This window comes from Tachysurus vachellii, chromosome 16, assembly GCF_030014155.1.
Source record: "Tachysurus vachellii isolate PV-2020 chromosome 16, HZAU_Pvac_v1, whole genome shotgun sequence".
NCBI classification, from domain to species: domain Eukaryota; kingdom Metazoa; phylum Chordata; class Actinopteri; order Siluriformes; family Bagridae; genus Tachysurus; species Tachysurus vachellii.
Genome location: NC_083475.1, coordinates 20,356,818 through 20,380,039, shown reverse-complemented (window position 1 = coordinate 20,380,039; position 23,222 = coordinate 20,356,818). Strand labels below are relative to the sequence as shown.

The 23,222-nt window shown below is 38.1% G+C and overlaps 2 protein-coding genes across 2 annotated transcripts; one reads left to right on the top strand and one right to left on the bottom strand.

The window, feature by feature from the left end:
- Window positions 1-15: 15 nt before the first annotated feature.
- Window positions 16-14,791, bottom strand: pah (phenylalanine hydroxylase). Its single transcript, XM_060890113.1, has 13 exons — window positions 14,643-14,791; window positions 12,752-12,859; window positions 9,037-9,220; window positions 8,301-8,389; window positions 7,491-7,558; window positions 4,913-5,109; window positions 4,381-4,516; window positions 4,152-4,221; window positions 3,913-3,969; window positions 2,867-2,962; window positions 1,532-1,665; window positions 1,324-1,439; window positions 16-1,040 (listed from the first exon to the last, which is right to left on the bottom strand). Exons 1-13 carry the CDS (start codon window positions 14,685-14,687, stop codon window positions 997-999), a joined length of 1,344 nt encoding a protein of 447 aa, XP_060746096.1. The 5' UTR covers window positions 14,688-14,791; the 3' UTR covers window positions 16-996.
- Window positions 14,792-20,013: 5,222 nt separating this feature from the next.
- Window positions 20,014-22,000, top strand: ascl1a (achaete-scute family bHLH transcription factor 1a). The gene is made up of 2 exons (XM_060889615.1): window positions 20,014-20,774; window positions 20,924-22,000. Exon 1 carries the CDS (start codon window positions 20,180-20,182, stop codon window positions 20,765-20,767), a length of 588 nt encoding a protein of 195 aa, XP_060745598.1. The 5' UTR covers window positions 20,014-20,179; the 3' UTR covers window positions 20,768-20,774; window positions 20,924-22,000.
- Window positions 22,001-23,222: the final 1,222 nt, after the last annotated feature.

Sequence of the window (23,222 nt, the reverse complement as noted above, 5' to 3'; positions counted from 1 at the left end):
CGCACAAAGCTCAAGTGCATTCCATACATTATCTCCCAATTTTATTGTAATCACTTCTATAAGGTCAACAGACAAAAGCAGTTATATAAGGTTAAACAAGCATACATGAAAAAGACAAGCTAAAATGAGAATGATTTATATGATGAAGCTTAACATGTTTTAGCTCTCTCTATCTCTCCGTCTATTTCTCAAAAGATTATTAAACAATACAGAGCAGAGACCTTAAATGTAGCCTGTTATCATCACATTGTGGATTATTTTTAGGTAATTACTGGTTACTCGGTTCTATTCTCTGCGTAATGTCGTATGGTTTTACGACTTTAAATGTCATACACGGAAAATACGCGCTTTTTAAGCCAGAGTTCAAATAGAAATGTTTCAAATGATAGCACAACGAATCTGAGATTAAGTATACAAGGCTACTGTTATTTCAGGAAAATAATAATATAGCCTGATTTGCAAGTAAGGGAAATCCCTTTTTTCCTTTTCTAATAGAAAGAACATTTTGGTCAACAGTCGGAAATTATGTTCGCATTTTCACTTCTATTAATGTTCAGCTTTAGCATGTATTTTAAATTAAAGCATGAACATTAAGATGTAGATTTTTTAAAAAAACAATACAAAGGCTAGAATGAATAAGGTTAATACGTGGTTTAAAAGTCTACACAACTAATAAAAATGTATTGAAATCGAGTAAATTAGAATGTAATGTAATGATTTACATTAATATAAATACGAGGATATAAAGATTTGGAAAGTCAGCTGTTCCAATATTTTTGCTTACTTAAATGCATGGTCTGATTCAGAAGGTTTAGGTTTTAAGTTGCCGAACACATCTAGATGTACTAATTCTAAAGTCTCTTCTTATATTTATATTTTGAAAAAAAAAAAAGAAGTCATAATTGGACTTGCTGTTCCAATAAGGGGGTGTAATAAGCTCTTAACTTTCTCTTTATTTTCTAATATCCGTAAGATCTTCTCCATGGTTCTAATGTTCTACTTCATCTTCTGCAGAGCACTGCAAAGGATCCCCATCTCACCTGAAACAGAAATAAAAAGAAGCACTTTATTCAATTTATTCTTCAAACAATTCATTGTTTAAAGCTTCTTGAAGACATTTTCATTTAAGGGTCCAGACGTTTTCCTGTACACATAAGAGTAATGATTGGCATGCTGATGAGGATACACCTTTTTTGTATTTTACTTATTTATTTAATTATTTATTTTACTTTGCTTGGGAGTGCTGCTATGGAGACAGTATTTTCTATTGTAAACTGCTAATCTCATGATTTCTTTAAACAAGACACAAAGCTAAACACATACCACTGATGCTATCAGCCAGGTTGCTCAGTTTTTTTGTGTCGTCTAGAACCTCGATGCTTTGAGTGTAGGCATTATAGCGCAAAGAGAAGGGTCTTGGAATTGTGGCAGCATACTTCCTGTAAAATGTAAAAAACACCGATCAGTGTGAGAAAATAATATAAAGGTTCTTAGCAAAATAGTTGGAGTGAGCCTTAATAGTCACGTGTACCTGACTTTCTCTTTGCCATCCTCAAAGCTCTCGGCTACGTAGTAGACCGGCTGGAATTCGGTGATGGGATAATTCTGCATGCTGGTCTTCTCTGGCTCGAAGGGCAAGAATTTTGGCTTGTCAGTCAAACAGTACTGCAGGAGAGAAATATATTTTTCATGTTAACCATGCTAAACTGTCAGGAATACGTATCATGTCCCTCATAAATTACCAAGAAAAAGCACAGCATAGCTAAAATTACACTGCAATTACATTCAGCATAGCTTTATATAGTTTTTATGTTTATCACAGAAACAATGCAAATATAGATTTGTCGCTAATATCAACATTTTCCTCAGATGTGTTTAAAAATGACTACTAAAACACAGAGTATGAAAATTACACTGTAATTATGCTAATCATAAGTGTTTAAGGCTGTTAATTGTGCTATACAACTAATGAACACTCTGTAATATATTTGAAGATCAACATTTTCCTCAGATGTGTTGATAAATTATAAGAAAATGCACATTATAATGAGAAGTATAATATAATTTTGCTTAGCATATCCATATAAAACCTTTATTTGTGTTATACAGATAATGTAAACATTGAAATGTATTGCTAATGCCAACATTTTCCTCAGATGTGTATATAAACTACTAAGAAAATGCTCAAAAGTATAAAAAATTACACCATAATTACAGTTTGCATCGTTGTACATAGCTTTTATGTTTATTAAACAGATAAACGAATTGTGTTTAGAAATGACTAGGAAAAAAGCATTGTAATTATGCTTAGAATGGCTGTATATTTCTGTTGTTTGTGTTGATCTATCAGGAGTATCAAGAATTTTCTCAGATGTGTTGATAAATTACTAAAAAAGTGCACAGTATTATGAAAACGACACTGTAATTACACTTAGCATAGCTGTACTTAGCTGTACGTAGCTGTTATTTTTGTGATACAGATATTGAAAATGTAAAAATATATCAGCAATGTTTTCCTTAGTTGTGTTAAGAAATAACTAAGAAAATTTAACCTCTGACTAAAAATATACTGTAATTACACTTCATCACAATCAGTTTTATTACACAGATCATGTAGATATAAAAATCTATCAGAATATCAACATTTACCTCAGATATCTTTATAGATTGCTAAGAAAAACACAATATGACTAAAACTATTAAATTAATCAGTGCTTCAGAGTTAGTTATGACCAATACATTTACTGGACAGTAGAAGTAAACTACTATATACACCTTGGCAAACAATGGCCCCAAATGAACACTAGGGTTAGCGAGCTACATGGTACAAGAGGTAATTAATTAGTAACAGGTATTACTTTCTCACCTGTAGTTCCCCAAATGATGAGAGCAGACCTGCTCCATAGGCCTTAATGTCATTTCCTTGCTTACAAAGCCCAAACTCTACAGTAAACCAGTAGACCTACAAAGACAAAAACGAAGCAATTTTACAAACTAATACCAGATTTACAACCAGATTTAGCTACATTAGCTAAGCTAGTCAGCTACATAACTACAACTCTAAGCATTCTGCATTCTCCATCTAAATAGCTAGCTTAGCTAATGGTTACACTCCAACAGCAGCTATTTGACTCACGTTAGGCAAACCTTTTTATGTTAGCATAAGTTTATGTTAGCAAGGGCTAGCACTTATCCTCCAAGGTTAGTGCATAGGGAACTAGACAATTGCTGTGGATGTGATTAAAATAGGTCTAGGAAAAGTCAAACCATTTAGGTCACCAAAATAAAAAAAATAGCATTTTATTTATATCTAGAACTTTAGATTAACTATTTTTTCTTTCACACTGCATAGTGTCTTGATGATGTGCTTATTCATCCCAAAAAAATTAATTAATTGTGGAATGTTGGCTGCTTATATGTAATAAATGAGGCTACCAGGCATTGATTTTCAAGATGGTCGGCGGCATTTTGGTTGACGAGCCCTCTTACGAATGTCTTTTAAAATAGTCCACGTTTTCTGAATATAGCCATAAAATATAGGGCTTCACTATAACAGCGGGTCCCAGATAAAAACTTTAAGACATAAAAATTATTAATAAAATGTGTATTTGTATATGTATTTATTTATTTATATATTCTAAAGAACCCTATAACAGAGTTTTTACCCAGAACACCTATTGGGTATTTGATGGGACCATTAAAAATCCCTTTAATAGAGTTCTCCTGTAGGAAGTTACATAACTTTTCAAGAATAAAGTTTAATAATCATTTCTAGATTAGTCTAGACATTTCTAGCATACGGTTAGCATTTAGTCTTGTGTCTGTGTCAGGTTGTTTTTGATATCACATTACGCTAATTAGGTTCTGTAAACTATAACTGATTATGACTAATTATAACCACAGAATACACACTGTAGCAAGCTTCTCAATGTACTCGTCAGGGGCTCCAAGGGACGCCAGGCCAATTTCCTGTCAAGAAAGGAAAGCATTAAGATATTAATTGTTCAGTGTAAAAGTTCAAAAAAGTTCTTGATTAAATTAAGTTTTGGCACTTTAAAGTGAAGCTATGCATGATGTTGCTCTCAAATGTATTGGCACTTAACATTTTGTCTCTAATAAACTGTAGTATTTATGTAAATGAAGAAGCAAACCTGTGAGAACTGAGCAAAACTTTGATCTGCAAACAGAGGAACGTGTCCCAACAGCTCATGGCAGATATCTCTGAAACCAAGAATATTTATTTGTTACTTTTTTATATATAGTTGAATCAATTTATTAAAATTGCCAACTTTTATGGGACAGTGATGACTTATTGTGTGTGTGTGTGTGTGTGTGTGTGTGTGTGTGTGTGGGGGGGGGGGGGGTTATAGATCTACTCACGGCTCAGGTGTGTACATGGGCTTGGATCCGTGTCGGATGTATTGGGTAGAATGAAACACACGGAAAGCTAAACCGGCGAGAAAGTCTCGAGACGACAGCAGCCCCGCCACTGGGCGCAGGCGGAATCCGGTGCATGCTGGGAAAAATGCAGTACTATTAGCATCTTGTTTCTTTCATGAAGTGAACAGTTTGCTATAATACAATTAATAGGTAGCAGGAACTACCAGCTTCCATAAACATTAAATGGGTGTACTTAGAACTTAGAATGCCCTGCTGTTGATGAATTTCCCATCACATTCTTATTCTAAGTGTTTTATTCCTTAGCTATCGCATCCTGATCTGATGGTCACGATTCACGTTGCTTCTTCTATAGTTGACCTCATTTGATGACAGTCTAAAAACCACTTTTGTTCTTGATAAAATAAATGTCTGTGCAGTTAAATTAAGATTAAATTTGTTCTTGTGTTTCTACACACACTTTATCCCATTATCAGTCTGGCCTGAATGGGTGTCTATTGGTGCAGAGCTTTACACTGCAGGAAGTTGGAGACTTCCTCAAGCTGAGGGATGTTGTCCTCGCGGTAGCCGCAGTACTCCTCGAGCAGAGGGAAGACGCGGTTGTGTTCACGACAGGCATGAGTGGGATACAAGGTCTTCAGCTCCCTGAACACGGTTCCCCATGTGGCCTTCTCCTCCTCCGTGTACTCCACATGTGGGATCGGCTGACCGCTGTAGACAAAAAATAAAGGTGAGATTAAATGGACAATAAACTCACCTCCTAAATCTCCTAATCCCAAGGAGAACTTTAACTAGTTCACACTTCATGTTCTTTTCCAGAAAATTAGCTTTTTCCTCCTTGTTCCTCTAACAGTTAACTTGTATGTTCTTTGAAGTCCCTACAATGAAGGCTTAAGTTTCAGTAGAAAACTACACTTACATAAAAAGGGAAGAATTTGAAACCATAAAGAATTTTAAAAGTACCATTAAAAGTTGTGTTTTAAAAAGAAAAAACAATAAAATAAACATAAAATCTAGAATTATAAAAAGTGTTCTCTTCCTCTGGTAGAACAAAACACATACAACATATAAAGGAACCTTTAAAGGTTCTGTAGGTGGGCACGGTGGCTTAGTGGTTAGCACGTTTGCCTCACACCTCCAGGGTTGGGGGTTCGATTCCCGCCTCCGCCTTGTGTGTGTGGAGTTTGCATGTTCTCCCCGTGCCTCGGGGGTTTCCTCCGGGTACTCCGGTTTCCTCCCCCGGTCCAAAGACATGCATGGTAGGTTGATTGACATCTCTGGAAAATTGTCCGTAGTGTGTGATTGTGTGAGTGAATGAGAGTGTGTGTGTGTGTGTGCCCTGCGATGGGTTGGCACTCCGTCCAGCCATGGCCATCCTGCCATGATGCCCGATGACGCCTGAGATAGGCACAGGCTCCCCGTGACCCGAGGTAGTTCGGATAAGGGGTAGAAAATGAGTGAGTGAGTAAAGGTTCTGTATAGAGCCCTAGATTAGAATCTCTACTTATCTGAGAGAACTCTGAGAGAAATCCTCTGTAATATTGAACAATTTCAGACATGAGTCTAATCTAGAAGCCTTGAGGGTTATCTGTGGACTGTTGAAACACAGTATTTTGTGCCTCCTTTTGAGAATATGTAATAAAATACAACAAGAACCCTTTAACAGAGACTTTCCCTAGAACCCTTAACCCTTAATTTAACCCTTAAGGTTAAATTAGAACCATTTGAAGAAAACTACACTCTTAGATAAAGGGTAAAATATAGAACCCTGTGGAACCTTTAAAGGTTCTTTCTGGGACTCTACAACAAAAGGTTTCCATCAGAGAAGGTTCCAAGTAAATTCCTTCTAAAAACAACAGCATTTTGCCTACAACACTGTTTGGAATAGATCTTTTCTAGGACGCTACACTCCTTAAACACTTTACACTCTTCAAAATAAAGGTTCTTGAATGGTTCTTTGTCAAGGTGTACGGTTCAGTTAAGTACCTTTAACATCCAAGGAATGTTCCTGCTCCAGTGGGAAAAGGATTGTAAGACTATTACAATGTCCTTCATGGAGCTAAGAAAAAAAAGGTTCTTTTAAGAACCATTTACTGAAAGGTTTTTTAGGGAACCAAAAACTGTTCATCGCTGTGAAAAAAAAACACCTTTTAGTTCTAAGAGTGTAAGGTAAAGTTCTAAAATCATTGAAGGTGTTTCGTCCTTGTGGTAGGTTCCTTAAAGTTTCTTTGTAGAACCTTACCACAGAGGCTTTCTCTATCATGAAGGAAATCTTTTTTGGAAACAATTGCACTTCATAAAAATAGTAAAATAAAGAACACGATAAAAGACTCTTTAAAGGCCTTGTTAAAAAAACAAAAAATCAAAACAGCAACATGATGTAAAATTTAAAATGCAGGTCAATTGTTTATGATGTTGTACCTTTAATAGAATTGTTCAAGGTTCTAAACAAAACCTAAATTCAATGAAGAAACAGAAGGTTAAAGAATTTAAGAAATGAAGAATTTCCTAGACAAAAAGGGTGAGAATAAAATATGTATTTAAATAATAAACAATAAGAGCCCTAATAGAGAGACTTTCCCTACAATCCTTATGGTTCAAATATTGTGGTTCCACTGATGTAAAGTTTAAGGGTTCTTTTTATATTTGGGTAACAAAGTACTTCCTGTCAGAGATTTTTTGCTGGAGGAAGCTGAGAAAAAAACTAGGACGAATTAGTGGGCTCATGGTCAGCTGTGTGTGTGTGTGTGTGTGTGTGTGTTTGTATGTGTCCACCCCGCTATGTAAATGCGTGTTTCCATAGTGGGCGTTTCATTGAGCACTCCTGGCCTTTGTAGTGCTCATGTGAATAATGCAACTCTATTATGATTGAAAAGCATCATGCGCACCGGCGCCCTGTAATTTCCCCCCTTTTGTTACCTAGGGGTAATTTTCCATAAAAGGCACACGAAAACACACTCAGGGGAAAGAGCTGGAGCTGGGGTGGATCTGTGTGGCCCTGCACCCGTGTGGGAGGGAGAGAGAAAACAAGAGGAAGAGAAAAGCTTATAGAGACTTTGAGTTTTTTTTTCTTCCATAGGATCAGTAATTACTGTCTGTAGTTGTAGGCGATGTCAGCGAATTCCTTTCTTCGAGCTCTGTAGACCTCGTCCTTAAATCCCTGGCAATGACACAAAACATAAAATAACGTTAAAGCCTCAGGCTCCATGACAACCACATATATGTGTATATAAAATGTATAAATGTATACACACACACACATATATATAGATATATACGCGTCATGTATAAAAGTCGTTGGTGCTCGGCTCGGCTTGGGAGCGCGGTGAAAGACGTATTCAAATGAAGCCTTTGTAGAGTGTTTGCTGCTCATGATGAATGCATTTGGGTTTAATGGTGACTGGAAGGGGTGCAATTATTTATAATTAGAGGGGCTCAATTAAAGTGATGACATCAATTTGAGGCTGTTTCCATTAGAATAGAGGACGAAAGAAGGCGCGTCATCGCTGCTAGCGTCTTTTAGCAACATGTGTGTGAACTACACATCCCTTTAAAACATTCCTCCCACACACACACACACACACACACACATCAAAACAAAAAATAAAAATGACACATAAGCACACAATCTTGTACTTCCACCTCTGTACATCTTTTTTAATTTCACTCCAAAATGAAACTTTTAGTTGTAGTTCTAATTAAATAACAGCTACATTGTACAGAAAAACATTTTTACATAAACTAATAATAAAAAAGTTATAATTTGATCTGTTGACAATTGGTACTGTTTAATTGTTAATATATACTGTACAACATTTATGGACACAACAACACACACAAACACCAGCACACACACGCACACATACAAAGACACACACAAAAACACATGCACACACACTTACAGGGTGATCAGCATCCAGCTCGGACCCGTAGCTCAGGATCTGGTTGGCGAATCGGTCGAGGTCCTGAATGTTTGAGGGAAACCATGGCACTGTTGGGACCACAAGAGACGGGGGTTAGTTAGGGGTTAGTTTGGGATTAGTGTGTTGCTCTTTCACACTGTAGCACCAGCTCCTGTGTGCTGTACAGGCATTTTCTGTTCCTCGAGTGCTTGTGTTGTTTCTGTCAATATGTAATGTAATGATTTGCCCTGAAGATAAACAGAGACTGTTGTTAGAGGAAAATAATCAATGATGGAGGTAAAAGTGGAGACCAAGGTCCAGTATAATGTACGTCCTTTAACCCACGTCCTTTAATATGTACTTTCTTTCTTTCTTTCTTTCTTTCTTGCTTTGCTTGTTCCTTGTTTGTTTGTTTGTTTGTTTGTTTGTTTCTTTCTTTCTTTCTTTCTTACTCACTAAAGCTCATTCTCAGTACAGCAGTATGTTTATTTACATGTACATTTGTGTTAATCTAAAATATGCTTAAATTCAATGCTAGCATGCTAACTCAGCTACTTTTAGTGGTAATCATTGTTTTTTTTTTTAAGTATATAAAAAAATGTACTAACAAATACTGACAAGTTTAAAAAAATAGCTACGTCCTCTACATCGGGAGCATCATTTGTACATAAACCATATTAAACCATATGAAACACTTTATTATTCACACTTTGATCACACGATCTCACTCCCGCACATGTGTCTTTCTGCTTGTTGCGTGACAGCTCGTGTACTTGACCGCTGATTTGGCCGCGCAGGTTGCCGACGACCTCGTCCAGGGCCTGGGAGCAGGCAGTGTCCACGCTGATGAAGAACTCGTACTCATCCTTGTTCAGGCGCGAGGGCCGTGACTCGATGTGCGTCAGGTTGATTCCCTTTTCCTATCGATTACATTAGAATAAAATTAACGTAGATTCATATAATTAATTAATTCATTCATCAGCTACATGATGTCATGATTATGAAAATATAACAAAGGTTAGAATTCATGCACATTACTATATACTTAACATCCTGAACACATCCGTATCTGTTTAGTTTTAAATAATAACATGGCTACAATCTGAATTTATGTTAACTTAATTAATCCACTTAATTTATGACACTGCAATATGTTGAAAACATATTTTCTTTGTTTTTAAAACATTTTCTTTAAATATGCATATTTGCTTATTTATATTGCATATTTGTACATATATATATATCAGGTGTTTATATTGCGTTATAATGTCTTATGTAACGTAACTGCTATAACGCTTGTGCATAACTTCATAAAGACAAGGTACATAATGATATAGATGCTTTACCAGGGCATGTGCTATATGTTATGTGTTAAATCTTTTTTTTTTTTTTTTTTTGCATGAGCGTGCTATACCAGAGCATGTGCTAAGCTTATAGTAATGCTCTATAATGCTTAACATAAACTGACATTATGCAGCCATAAACCTATAAAGGCATTATAAAGACATTATAAAAGCATGTGCTATTGTGAAATATGTAATGTTTACCTACAGTTACATAGTCAGTTACATATATTCGTCATTATGTCGTCCTATGATCGTACTCTGAAGTGTTATACTTCTAACTATAAGGTTGAACAAACCTTTAGAGTTTTTCCAGGCAGTTATAATAATAATAACAATTAAAACTGTGGCATGTATGACACTACCTAAAGCATACATATCACTTCATAATGTCAGAATTGTCAGTTATTACATGATTCCATGCGTGGCACATGCTCGATTTTGGATGGATTACATGATAACTTTTTTTTTAATAGATTTCACACCCATGTTGTTCTTTTTTTGGACACGAGGGGGTGCTGTGGTGTATTGTATCTGTTCTTAGTTATCTGCCTTGATTATAATTTGACGCATGTTTGGCATTAAGCACCAGCACAAAAAGAAAAATGCTATATAAGCTATATATATGTACATATTTATTATTTATAATATATTAGTGTATGATGTATACACAGTATATGTCTCTTAGGGTTGTGTGTGTATGTTGTGATGATAACAGGAATAATCTGAATCTTTCACATAGACAAAAATGCGAAACAGCTGTAGCCGTACACACAGATGGACATATGCTGCATGAGCACATAAAAGGTTTAAAAGCAGATGTGTGTTTTTAATTAACACTTTATTATGCAGAATAGGGCAGGGACACGACTGCTGCCTGATAGGTCCGTACAGGAGGCGGAGCAGAACGCACCACGGGATCCTAATTATTTCTTCCTCATCTGGAAGCAGTTGGACCATATGGATGCTGCATTACTTCACACAACAGCATTTGGACAAAAAATATCTTGTGTATTCTGTTTTTATATAAAAAATGACTTTGTGTGTATTATTTTATTATATATTGTGTTATTATCATCCATATGGCTAGCTGAGCTGTGTGAAGGAAACGAAGACAGAAAGCTGCATTTTCATTTGAATCGAACAGATTTTATATTTTTATTATGTCACTTATCGTTATCATTCTACTTCTGGACTCATTTAATGATGCTGCGTTTGAGTGCAAAAGTTTGTGCCCCCCATCGTGTCTGGGTGAGGAATAAAAAAAGTACAAAAAAACCTTTTCTGTTGTATTCTGTTGAAAGTCTGCATTTATATTATATATAAATACAGAAAACAGATTTTATATAGACTTTTGATGTCTGTGATGAAATCGGAATTTTCCAAAAAGTAGATAAAGTAATAAAAAGTAATAAAATGATGCCACTTTTCAGTATAAAATGCATCCAAATCCATTGATAATCAACAAAGGAAAAATTCCTAATTAGGGATAAACTTTTTTTTCAAAATATAGGAAATGGTTTTAAGGAAAATGGTTTTAAAGCAAACTACACTACTTTCTTACTACCTGATATCCCTTATCTTCTTTATTTTGTCCTAAAAAGAACTTCTGCAGCTTGAATGCTTTTCATTTTTCTCTTTGATCTTGTGCAGAAATTTTTCTCTGTCCCCTCGGAGTGGATTTAAGCCGATGTATCCCTGACCTTTCGGGCCAAATCGTTAACTAAATAAAATGTTTTTAAGAGAAAAGCCATCAAACGGTGTAGTTTGTTAGGGGGCGTCATTTGGGTGGTAGTGGTGGTGGTGGGGGGGGGGAGATAACGCAGCGCCAGTGGAGAATCGTATCAGAGTTTTGGGGGTGGAGTCAGGGGTGGATCGTGTCCTGTGAGATCTCATAGGTTAAGACTAAGCTGTTTACTGCCTCTTCACTACACACGTCCAGGTCTTTTTTATTAGTGTAACTAGTGACTGTACAGTATTTCAAGTGAATACAGATGTTTTCAAAGATGATCCTTTGGAATTGTTCAAACCCTCTGACAGAACCTTTGCTTTGCTTTGATATCTAACTGAAAAGGTGCACTTTGATAAGAGTGGTGTGTTGCCCAGGGAATCTAAGGATGTGTGTGTGTGTGTGTGTGTGTGTGTGTGTGTGTGTGTGTGTGTGTGTGTGAGTGAGAGAGAGAGAGAGAGAGAGAGAGAGAGTTCATGCTTATGTTTGCAATAGACATCAGGTCACCCAAACAGGTCACAAAAAACTTGCAATTTAAACTTATTTCACCCTAAAAAATAAACAACATTTCGGTCAACAAACAGCTTTTAAATTTACTTCAAATCAATTTTGATCAAATATGGACTTTTTTCTCCCTGATAATCTTCTCTCCACAGACACTCTATGATGATACATATGGTCTACTGTTAGATCCTGTATTTAATATTAGTCTAATGGATGCTTGAATTTCCTCCGGGATCAATAAAGTATCTATCTATCTATCTATCTATCTATCTATCTATCTATCTACAGTATCTATCTATCTATCTATCTATCTATCTATCTATCTATCTATCTATCTACATACTCTATCTATCTATCTATCTATCTATCTATCTACATACTCTATCTATCTATCTATCTATCTATCTATCTATCTATCTATCTATCTATCTATCTATCTATCTATCTATCTATATACTGTATCTATCTACAGTATCTGTCTATCTATCTATCTATCTATCTATCTATCTATCTATCTATCTATCTACATACTGTATCTATCTATCTATCTATCTATCTATCTATCTATCTATCTATCTATCTATCTATCTATCTGACACTGAAGCAATTTCGGAGATTAAGTATTTGTATCTTATATAATTCCTGAACACTAATAAGGCAACTTTATTACTCAAACCTTTAAATTAAATTAATAATAATAACCTAGAATGAAAACTTTTGTGGAGGTGACCCCTAACTTTTTTTTCTCATTTTTAGCTGAAGAGTTTCTTTTTAATATCACAACATGAGCTTTTCTAATAATATCTTGCTTTTCTAGAGTTTGGACTAAAGCTCAGTAATGAAGAAGTAATGAAGACGCAAGATGTAGTGCTCACCTCAAACAGCCGGAGGGTACGGACCAGGGCGCCGACTCCCTCTTTCAGAGAGAAAATACACGAGACCACACCTGACTTGTTGACCTGCTCCTCCAGGTAGCTGGAACCCTACAGAGAACCAGACATTAAAGGTTATTCTCACATGAAGGAGGTAAAAGCCTGATATACTCTAATACATTGTGTCTACAGGAACATACTGCATCTGTCATGATACCAAACTGCAAAAAAAACTTATTCATGTCCCAGTGTGTACTTTTGAATTCAGATCCATCCAAGCACACTTTCACACACCAGGCCACATAAAAGATAATAACAAACCCTACAATCTGTAAAATTATGTAACACACTTCACCTGCTGGAGCACAGTGACCTAGTAATCACACAATCCTATTACTACCTGATCACAAGGTGCTGCTGGGGTGTGTATGTGTGTGTGTGTGTGTGGGGGGGGGGGATTTATAAACTCATGACTGTCATCAGTTTCACATTTCTCAAAATGACATTCTTAACCTCACATGAGGAAGAAACTTTCACGTTTATTCCAATGTGACTTAGTGGGATTTTTTAGTGGGATTGTGGAAGGGATTCCTACGCAATCCGAAAACAAGTGTACATCAGTATAAATTACTTCACGCTGAAAGCCAACACAAACACCCAACACCTGACATTACACATAACCAGCTTTTTATAGAAAATACTCTGATTTACATATAAATGGATAGATTAAACATTCAAAAAAATTATCATTTTGAAAAAAGATAGATAGATAGATAGATAGATAGATAGATAGATAGATAGATAGATAGATAGATAGATAACACATTCCAAACATTTATAATAAATAAATAAGATTTTCTACTTCTTTATTAATTATTATTATTATTATGATAGATAGATAGATACTGTAGATAGATAGATAGATAGATAGATAGATAGATAGATAGATAGATAGATAGATAGATACGGTGGCCGGGAAGTGCAAAACAAATTAACAAATCCCAAAACAAATTAACAAATCCGAAAACACATTAACAAGTCAGACAACCCGGAAGCGGTTGGTATAGTTTGTGATTGGACAAGACACCTGTCACTCAAGGTATACATGAAGTTCAACAGTCTGCCGCAGGGAAAAGTTGGAATGGATGGATGGAATGGATTACTGTGGATTAATTCTGTTATTTTCTTATATTTAAACGGAGAACTTTACACATTACACATAAGATCCCATACCTGTATATCTTGAGTGACAGGTGTCTTGTCCAATGATCGGTAAGTTTCCATTCAAAAACGATACACTACCGTTTCTGGGTTGTCTGACTTGTCGTTGTGTTTTCTGATTAGTTAATGTGTATTCTTCGGATAAGCGGTAGAAAGTGAGTGAGTGAGTGAGTGTATTCTGATTTGTTAATGTGTATTCTGATTTGTTAATGTGTATTCAGATTTGTTAATGTGTATTCTGATTTGTTAATGTGTTTTCAGATTTGTTAATGTGTTTTCAGATTTGTTAATGTGTTTTGGGATTTGTTAATTTGTTTTGCACTTCTCGGCCACCGTAATAGATAGATAGAAAATCTATAAAAATAAATTATGCACCATATAAAGCAGACCAAAAAATCTGCATGATAAAATGAATTGTTTTGAAATGATTATTTTAGTCATTGGACAAACTGTCGCATCATGTTAAAGTCCTTCAGCAGGAGCTTTTGTACAGAATTCTGCTGACTCAGCTCCGTAGTTCATTACACAAAAGCCACAAACACAGTCAGCATAGTTACAGAAGCAGGTATCCCATGGTTTTTATTATCATTAGTTTCATGAAATAATAATAATAATAATAATAATAATAATAATAATAATAATAAGAAGAAGAAGAAGAAGAAGAATAAATCACCCTTCTGCTGTTTCCTCCATTCAGCTCAGTGAACATCGAGTCCATCTTCTCTCTCAGTTCCCACTTGCTTCTGTGTTAGAGGATTATTCTAAGCAACTTTCTGCACCTTTGCCAAACTTTAGGGGTTTTAAAAGCCAGTCACGTGACTCCACGCCCCCCAGCCCACCCCTTGCCAGCAGCAATACTATCACGTGATACAGCTTAAAGTTTAGGATTTTGGTGAGTTTGTCTCTCAGTGCTTAAAAACCTGACCTGCTGTGACGACTGTAGCGTGAATTAAATAAATACGTTCCATTTTTTTTTTCCATCTTCCGTCAGTTTAAGGTTTATTTTAAATGGCATTAGGATTAATGACCACTAGGTGGAGACAAACATCATAATTGTGACCTGATTTCAGATTCAGCGCCTTTCTTTACAAAAAGAAAAGAATAAAAATTCAACACATTTTACAGAATGTCAAACAGGATCTCAGAAAAAAAGTGATCTCAGAAAACTGTTAAATACAAGTATGCACATAATGAATGGATTTCAACTGTGTGTGTGTGTGTGTGTTATCTGAGTGGACACATGCCATCTAAGTTGACAGGGATGAATAAAATCAGGTCCTACGCACAGTGGGAAGGGGAGACTATAGGACATCTGCATCCTATTATCTTTTTTTGAAGGGCACCCATTAGGACACTTAAACCTAAGGGTCCGGCAGTGTGTTAAAAAGATGTATGTGACCTTCGTGTAGTAATCATTACTCAGCAATGCTACTGTATGTCCCATGGCATATAAAATATCCAGTATGCCTAGGCTTACTGTACTGTATATCCTAATGACCAGAATTGACTACAAGTAGAAACATGATATAAAGAATATAAAAGATAGATGGCAGCACTAGCAGGGACTACATTTGGAATAACGTGCAGATGAGTGTGTTGTACAAACAAATCCAAAGTCTATTTCTATGTGTCTTTCTGGTTGAGGCTCAGAATGTCCTGTGTTGATCAGAATGTCCTGGCCTTGATTAGCAGTGCTAATGTACATAGACCAAACAAACAAACAAACAAACAAACAAGCAAACAAGCAAATGCATTTGCAGTATATTAATAATATTTTTATATATAATAGTTAATATATATTTATAGTTAGAACAATAATTATTCTTTACTGATACATAAATATTTTCACAAACCAACTCTTGGAAATGGGGGCACGGTGGCTTAGTGGTTAGCACGTTTGCCTCACACCTCCAGGGTTGGGGGTTCGATTCCCGCCTCCTGTGCCTCGGGGGTTTCCTCCGGGTACTCCGGTTTCCTCCCCCGGTCCAAAGACATGCATGGTAGGTTGATTGGCATCTCTGGAAAATTGTCCCTAGTGTGTGATTGCGTGAGTGAATGAGTGTGTGTGTGTGTGTGCCCTGCGATGGGTTGGCACTCCGTCCAGGGTGTATCCTGCCTTGATGCCCGATGACGCCTGAGATAGGCACAGGCTCCCCGTGACCCGAGGTAGTTCGGATAAGCGGTAGAAGATGGATGAATGAATGAACTCTTGGAAACGAATAATCAAACAAAGCCATCATGACGCATTACCTTCACCTGGAGCTTCTCTGACTTTCATCCATCTTCTTCATTATTATGTATCTTGGTCAGAGTTATGGTAGACCTGTGGTCTATCCTCTCAGGAACATGATGGACAATGGACCCTGGACAGGACATCAGTCTCTTACACTTCAGTCTCTTAGAAGAAACCAGAGAACCTGGAAGAGAACCACATGATAACTTCAGTAGTAACACAATGATTTTGATAATGAAGGGTTTTTTTTTTTGTTTGTTTTTTTTTTTATAAAATAATTGTCAGATGTGTGCCCTGCGATGGGTTGGCACTCTGTCCTGGGTGTATCCTGCCTTGATGCCCAATGACGCCTGAGATAGGCACAGGCTCGGATAAGCGGTAGAAAATGAATGAATGAATGAATGAATGAATGAATGAATGAATGAATGAATGAATAACTGTCAGATTTAAGAAGTCAGAAAACACATCTTACACGTTAAATCAATCAAACCACCTCCTGAGGACACAAATTCTCCAATTAACCACTAGATGGCAGTGTTACACAGCTTTATTACACACACCTCCTTCATAGAAATGTCGAGGTTCTGTGCAGCCTTAAAGATCATGGATTGCTGAAGGTTCTGATCTGTCTTGTTGGACTCATACATTTATATCAGATTAGAGGAAAGTACATGTAATGAAAATTTTCCACCACTGAATATAATCTAAAATATCTTCAGAGATCAAATCATACCGAAAAAAGTGACGGTTGAGGTCCAAAATTCCCCTAAAACATCCAGGAATCGACCAAGCCGTATTATGAGTTCTGCATCGAATGACATATTTTTGGCAAACTGGACCGGGAACTTTCTGCATCCAAGAACGGACACGACCCGCGCATGCGTATTGGACAGGGATGCGCGCTCATGTTCGGGAAATTACTCAGCATCTCGGTTATTTGGTCTACTGGATTATTAAGTTTATTAACAATAAAACGCACGTCGTTTGTAACTCTGTTTTTAAGCATGTAGGGCCGGAGGTTTTCCATGAAGCATCATCATGCAGTAGTATAGGAAAGTGTCTATGGAGTAAAACGATATTTGAAAGATAGGTGAAGTTTTGTGCACGCGTGTGCGCACGCTTACGTGTAGACACAAACAACAGTGTTAACAGCAGGCTTTTCACGTATGATACAAAGGTTCGACTCCTCTGTGAATGCGTTATCTCCCGAATGCATCAGGTTAAGTCTGGGTAACGTCGTTAAACGCTCAGGTTCACACCAATGCTCGGGGGCTGTGGATGAGTGCGCGTTTAAGAAGCAACGCTGGACCTTTTTGAATCGCGATCATCAAGGGGTTTTGTTGCTCTACGTTTCTGTTTACCCTTAGCTTCACAAACCTGAGATTCAGAGGGAGATTGCGTATTGCAGCGGATATTTATATGTTTGACTTGTCTGAAGAAAAACTGTTCGAGCAAAGATAGAAGCACACAGTTGTACACAAGTCTCGGTACGTTGTAGCTTTATACAGTATGTCCCTTCACTGGCCTTCCCCAAAAGGCACAGACACTGTTGTCAAGCATGTCAATGCGTCTTTGCACAAAGCGCGCTCCAGGACGATGCTTCATAGTGTGGTTATGGTTGGAGTGGAAGAACTCGAGGGGCTAAAAAAGAATCCTGACTCAACTGATTCAACCACACTGAACACCTTTGGGATGAACTGAGCCTCCTTGTCCATCCCACCATCAGTGTCTGATCCACAGTCCAACATCTAGTAGACAAAGTAGAGACAAAAAAGGAGAATAAATCTGGAATCAACTGTTCAACTGCGAGTTTCTTTAAGTTCAATTTTTAAAATATATATAAATATATTATAATATATATATATATATATAAATATATATATATTTTATAATATTTATATATATAAATATTATATATATATCATCATCCTGAAATCTCAGTTCAGCACTATAGCATGATAGAATACATGGAAAACAAAAGGAAAGAAGCACAGAGTGAATTCTCTATCAGAAATAGTGATCATGCAGTGTGCTCTTGTAATAAGAAGTCAGTTCAGTTTTTAAGATATTTTGTGAAATTTCATGCTTAAATGCGAACATCAACTGTTTCAAGTCTTCAACGCGGGAAAAAAACCATAAAACTGAAACAGCATTAACACCGTGGACGTCGGTTATATGTAATTCAAGCGTAAAAACTTTAACTCTTCATCATTAACCTATTTAAATCCCAAACCAAAGTTACAAAACACGGTGCTTGGAGTGGAGAGGGGAAACATACAGAGGTGTTTGTCACTGTGCACCCGGATGCCATATTAATTATTACAGCCGGCTATGACTGGAAGCGTCCAAACAAGAGGGAGGCACCGGCGGCCGTGCGCACGAAAGAAAAGCTTTCACAAACCGCTAATTGGAGCCTGTGAGCGTCCTGACAGAGCATGGGAGATAGGTTTCAGTGAACTGGGGCTCAGGAGAGAGAGGAGGAGGCTGCGGGGGAGAAATTGAATAGAACCCACGCTTCTTTTCTCAACTCTCTTGCTGTGCTAAAAAGGAGGAAAAAAGGGTGAGAGAGAGAGAGAGAGAGAGAGAGAGAGAGAGAGAGAGAGAGAGAGAGAGTTGGAGGGGGCTGGGTGCTTGAATGTTGGCCCGATCTTGAATGCCACAGCCAAGTAAGAAAAATTACACAATTTATTGCCCCCTCACCCCATCCCTACACACACACACACACACACACACACACACGCGCGCGCGCGCGCAATAATTCAGCACTTGCTGCTGCTGAATGTCGCTTGGTCTCGTTCAGTTTTTTGAATAATAATCATTTAACAAAAAAAAGTTCATTTATTGAAAGAAAGAAGACGGACTAAGTCTCCTGTAACAAAATAGCGTGTAACCAAATCATACACAAAAGCGCACTCGATGCAGTCCTGCTCTCCACCTCTCCTCCCTCCCACATGTCCGAATGCTCCGTCTATTTTCTCCTCGAAGTTCCACTTTCTGACTACAACAGGACAAACTGCAGCCTTTGTGTAAACTATAACTAACGCTTTTGGGCGAAATCTATGTAAAGCTCGTGTGTACGTTCGTCAAACAAACCTACATGGTTTATTATTTTCATTAGTGCAAGTGGTCTGGATTTGTAGAAAATGTGTAAATGATATTTAGGCACCTGTTTGGTGCTGAAGAGATTTTTCTAGGTTAAAATAAAACTCAAAACTCATTTAATGTTAAAATATTCTAAATGTCTATAGGGCCTAGATATCTTCATCACTTGTGGTGTTTAATTTGTGTTGCACTCTTTCACTCTACTTTGTATTTATGTGCACAAAGCAACACTAATATAAGTAACTGAAACGCAATGCAGGGTTTGTAAAAAAAAAAAAAAAAAAAGAAGAGAAGAAAAGAAAAAACCCAAAGGTTTGATATTTACGACTAGTCAGCTTTAAAGTCCCCAAGTTAATAAAAGAACAATTGCAACTTGCAAGCTTGGCGCACGGAGACAAAGGTTTTAAGATAAAAACTCATTTCGGTTCAGGAATCAAGAAGGATCTAAAACACAGGTTACTATTACCGCGGTTCTTTTGTGGAAAAGTTTTGCCATGGCTGAAAAACTCGAGTCGTACTTCACGGCGAGTTGTTTATTCAGCGGCAGGAGCGGCACGCGCCCGGCGTACGCGCTGCAACCGCACCGGCGCCTGAGCGCGAGAGGGGCGTGGCCAGTGGAGGGGGGTTCGGGGAGAGTGGAGCGCGTGGGCCTGCCGGTGTATTGAAAAGGCGCGCTGCCTCACTCTGGTACTTCAGAAGAAGATCGGAGAGCTTTGCAAAGCTCGAAGTTCATACACAGGAATCGTGAGAGCGAGACACACGCGAACGCCACGAGCGCGACGCGCGGCCACCGGACATCTTAAAAAAAAAAGAAAAGAAAAGAGAAGACAAGAAGGTTTCTTTATATATTGTTCGTGTGAAGCATCTCTCCGGTTATGGACATCACAGCCAAGATGGACCTAAGTATGGAGCAAGCTCAGTTTGTGGCGCCCGCGTGCTTCTTCGCTACCGCAGCCTCTCAGAGTCTGAGCCCGAGCGAGAGCACCGGCAAGTCTGCATCCAAGCAGACTAAGAGACAGCGCTCATCCTCGCCGGAGCTGCTGCGCTGCAAGCGGCGCCTGAGCTTCGCGGGTTTCGGCTACAGTCTGCCCCAGCAGCAGCCGCACGCCGTGGCGCGGCGCAACGAGCGAGAGCGCAACCGGGTCAAGCTGGTCAACAACGGCTTCGCGACGCTGCGCGAGCACGTGCCCAACGGCGCGGCCAACAAGAAGATGAGCAAGGTGGAGACGCTGCGCTCCGCGGTCGAGTACATCCGCGCGCTGCAGCAGCTGCTCGACGAGCACGACGCCGTCAGCGCAGCCTTCCAGTCGGGCGTCTTGTCTCCAAGCGTCGCGCACTCCTACTCCAACGACATGAACTCCATGGCCGGGTCACCTATCTCCTCATATTCCTCTGACGAAGGGTCCTACGACCCACTGAGTCCCGAGGAGCAGGAACTCCTAGATTTCACCAGCTGGTTCTGAACATCAGGTTAGATATTTTCTTTTCTTTCTTTCTTTCTTTCTTTCTTTCTTTTTTCTTTTTAATTCCACATCCGCTCAGATATTCCATCATGTTGCACACCCACTCTGCTGTACTCAGAGCTAACTAACGGTTTCGTCGTCATTTTTATTTTATAGGAAGGTCCTGAAGATTGTCAGCACTCACTTTGGAGGTCCAACTGCGTCCTCTGAGAACACAAGGCACTGCGTTTGCGCTCCCGTCAGGTTGGATAGACCCGAGTTCACAAAAATAAAGAGAGACTGGCCCAAGATGAGAGGCCAAAGAGACACGCATCGGCCCCAAGTGTCCCGAGCCAAAGGACTTGTAGAGCAGACAAGTGCAAAAAAAAAAAGAAAGAAAGAAAGAAAGAAAGAAAGTAAGGGAAAAACAAATAAAAGTAAGTGCGCAGGGGTTGGCTATAGCCCAAAGCGTATTGACCCAACAGATCCATTTAAGATGTACTATTTTTCTGCATAAGCGATTCTATTAGTTCTTTAAACTATGCTAAACCCAATCACAGAGCTGTCCTGTCCTGTCCTGCACAACAAAATCCCCCGTGTTGATTTAACACCTTCAGCTGGACACAAATAGCACTGGAAGAGTTGATTCAGCACTGCAGGTGTTCATTCAACACTGGAACAGTTCATTTGAACTGGGGGATTTTGCTGTAACTCTATGCTTCCAACCCGGCGGAATTTATTATAATGAAGTTCTATTTGTATCAAAATCACGTTTTTTCTAAATATATTAAACTATTTTTGTATGTATGTAAGAGATTTATAGATGCTGTTTTTGTACACATTCATTGTAATATGTATATATTTTTGGCTTAAGCCTAAACACCGTATGTTGCTTATTACCTCTTGCCTTTTCAGACGTGTAGTCTAAATGCATCTGTTTACGGTTTTAGGCTTCTTGTTGCTTTTTTTTTGTTTTGTTTGATATTTTTTTCTTATGTCCTGGAGTTTGACACTCCAGAGATTTATTTCAGCACCGACGTGTCTTATTTAACGGGAATTACATGTACTATGACTCGGAGTTCACAGTGATCAAAGGTTATGCAGCTATTGTCCAAACCACGGCGGTCTATTTTCTCTCCATACTGCCTGTTTAACTCTGCCTTTACAATATTCGAAGAGAAAAAAAAAAATGGGTTGAAATGCCTTACATTCATATTTTTTACACTTTAGTCTCATAATAAAAAGTTTCTAAAATACTTGTTTGGCTTCTGTGGCTTTTCATTCATATTAAACCGAATGATTGTTGTATGGGTGAAATATGAAAGTATTTTGAAAGGATGGATGGTGTTGGGAGATGAAGGAGGAGAAGATGAGGGTGGGAGTGATAAGAGAGATCGATGAATTGATGAGGTAGAATGTTGAAATATTGAAAAAGCTCAAGCTTTGATTAAAATCGTGGAGAATTTACATTTATTTGAATAAATTGATCGATTATTCAGGATATAGACTGTGCTGGAGGTTGGATGTGCATGTTCTCCTTACTATAGTTATGGCTCTGAGAGACAGCATGAAAAATCCCTTCTGTGTTTTCTGTGGATAAACAAAACACTATACACGGCAGAAGATGTGTTATAGATCCTGGAGTTCCTGCGTAAGAGACAAACAGCTTAGGAATTTCCTATACACACATTTATCCCTGCAGTAGTGTGTGTTGTGCTGAGTGAAAATTGCTGTAAGGTGTTTATTATGAGTGAAACCTGCTCTGCAGTTTGCACCAAATGAAACATTTACGGCATTTAGGAGAAGCCCTTATCCAGAGTGACTTACATTTTTTATTTCAATTTTATACAACTAGGCAATTGTGGACCTTGGATTCAAACTTACAACCATTCCGATCAGAAGTCCAACACCTTAACCACTAGGCCACCACAACATGCAGAAATTATTGTACTACGTCATTGACAAGTATCATCTCAGTTTGGTGCCATTATTTCTGTGTATAAGAGCAGGATATTTTGTCCAATATAACAGTTTTTTTCTGATCTTTTTTCAGGTTGCATCTTTGGCTACTCATTGCGCATGTGCACAACATGGCGAGCAGCTGATCTTTAAAACTTAATTCACTAATGAGTCACTTGGCTTTGTACTTGTTCTCTGATCAATGACCATACAGGTGAATTTAACCTAATGTAATCTAATCTAAACCAATCTAATCTAAACCAATCTAATCTAAACCAATCTAAGATCACCAAAGGGTTCACATTCTTAGCTCATTTGGAGAGAATCTTCCTCATAATCGGCAGGAGGAAATCGTTATTGACTTTGTGACCTTGGTGACACTACTGAAGGTAACCCGCTCGTGCTCCTTTAGTACAGGGCTTTGACAGGTAGCTCGCGCACGCGCGCTTGTTCCGGGGCGCGTGCCTTGCCTCAACGAGCGCGTGGGTGGAAACCGTGCGCTACGTCACGGCGGAAG

Coding starts and splice junctions, on each gene's coding strand:
- ascl1a (XM_060889615.1), top strand. CDS start 20,180: ATGGACATCACAGCCAAGATGGACCTAAGTATGGAGCAAGCTCAGTTT.
- pah (XM_060890113.1), bottom strand. CDS start 14,687: ATGGACTCGATGTTCACTGAGCTGAATGGAGGAAACAGCAGAAGG. Junction 8,390..9,036: donor CAACAAGCAGAAAGACACAT/GTGCGGGAGTGA, acceptor TGGTCCCAACAG/TGCCATGGTTTCCCTCAAAC. Junction 2,963..3,912: donor ACATTGAGAAGCTTGCTACA/GTGTGTATTCTG, acceptor TTGTCTTTGTAG/GTCTACTGGTTTACTGTAGA.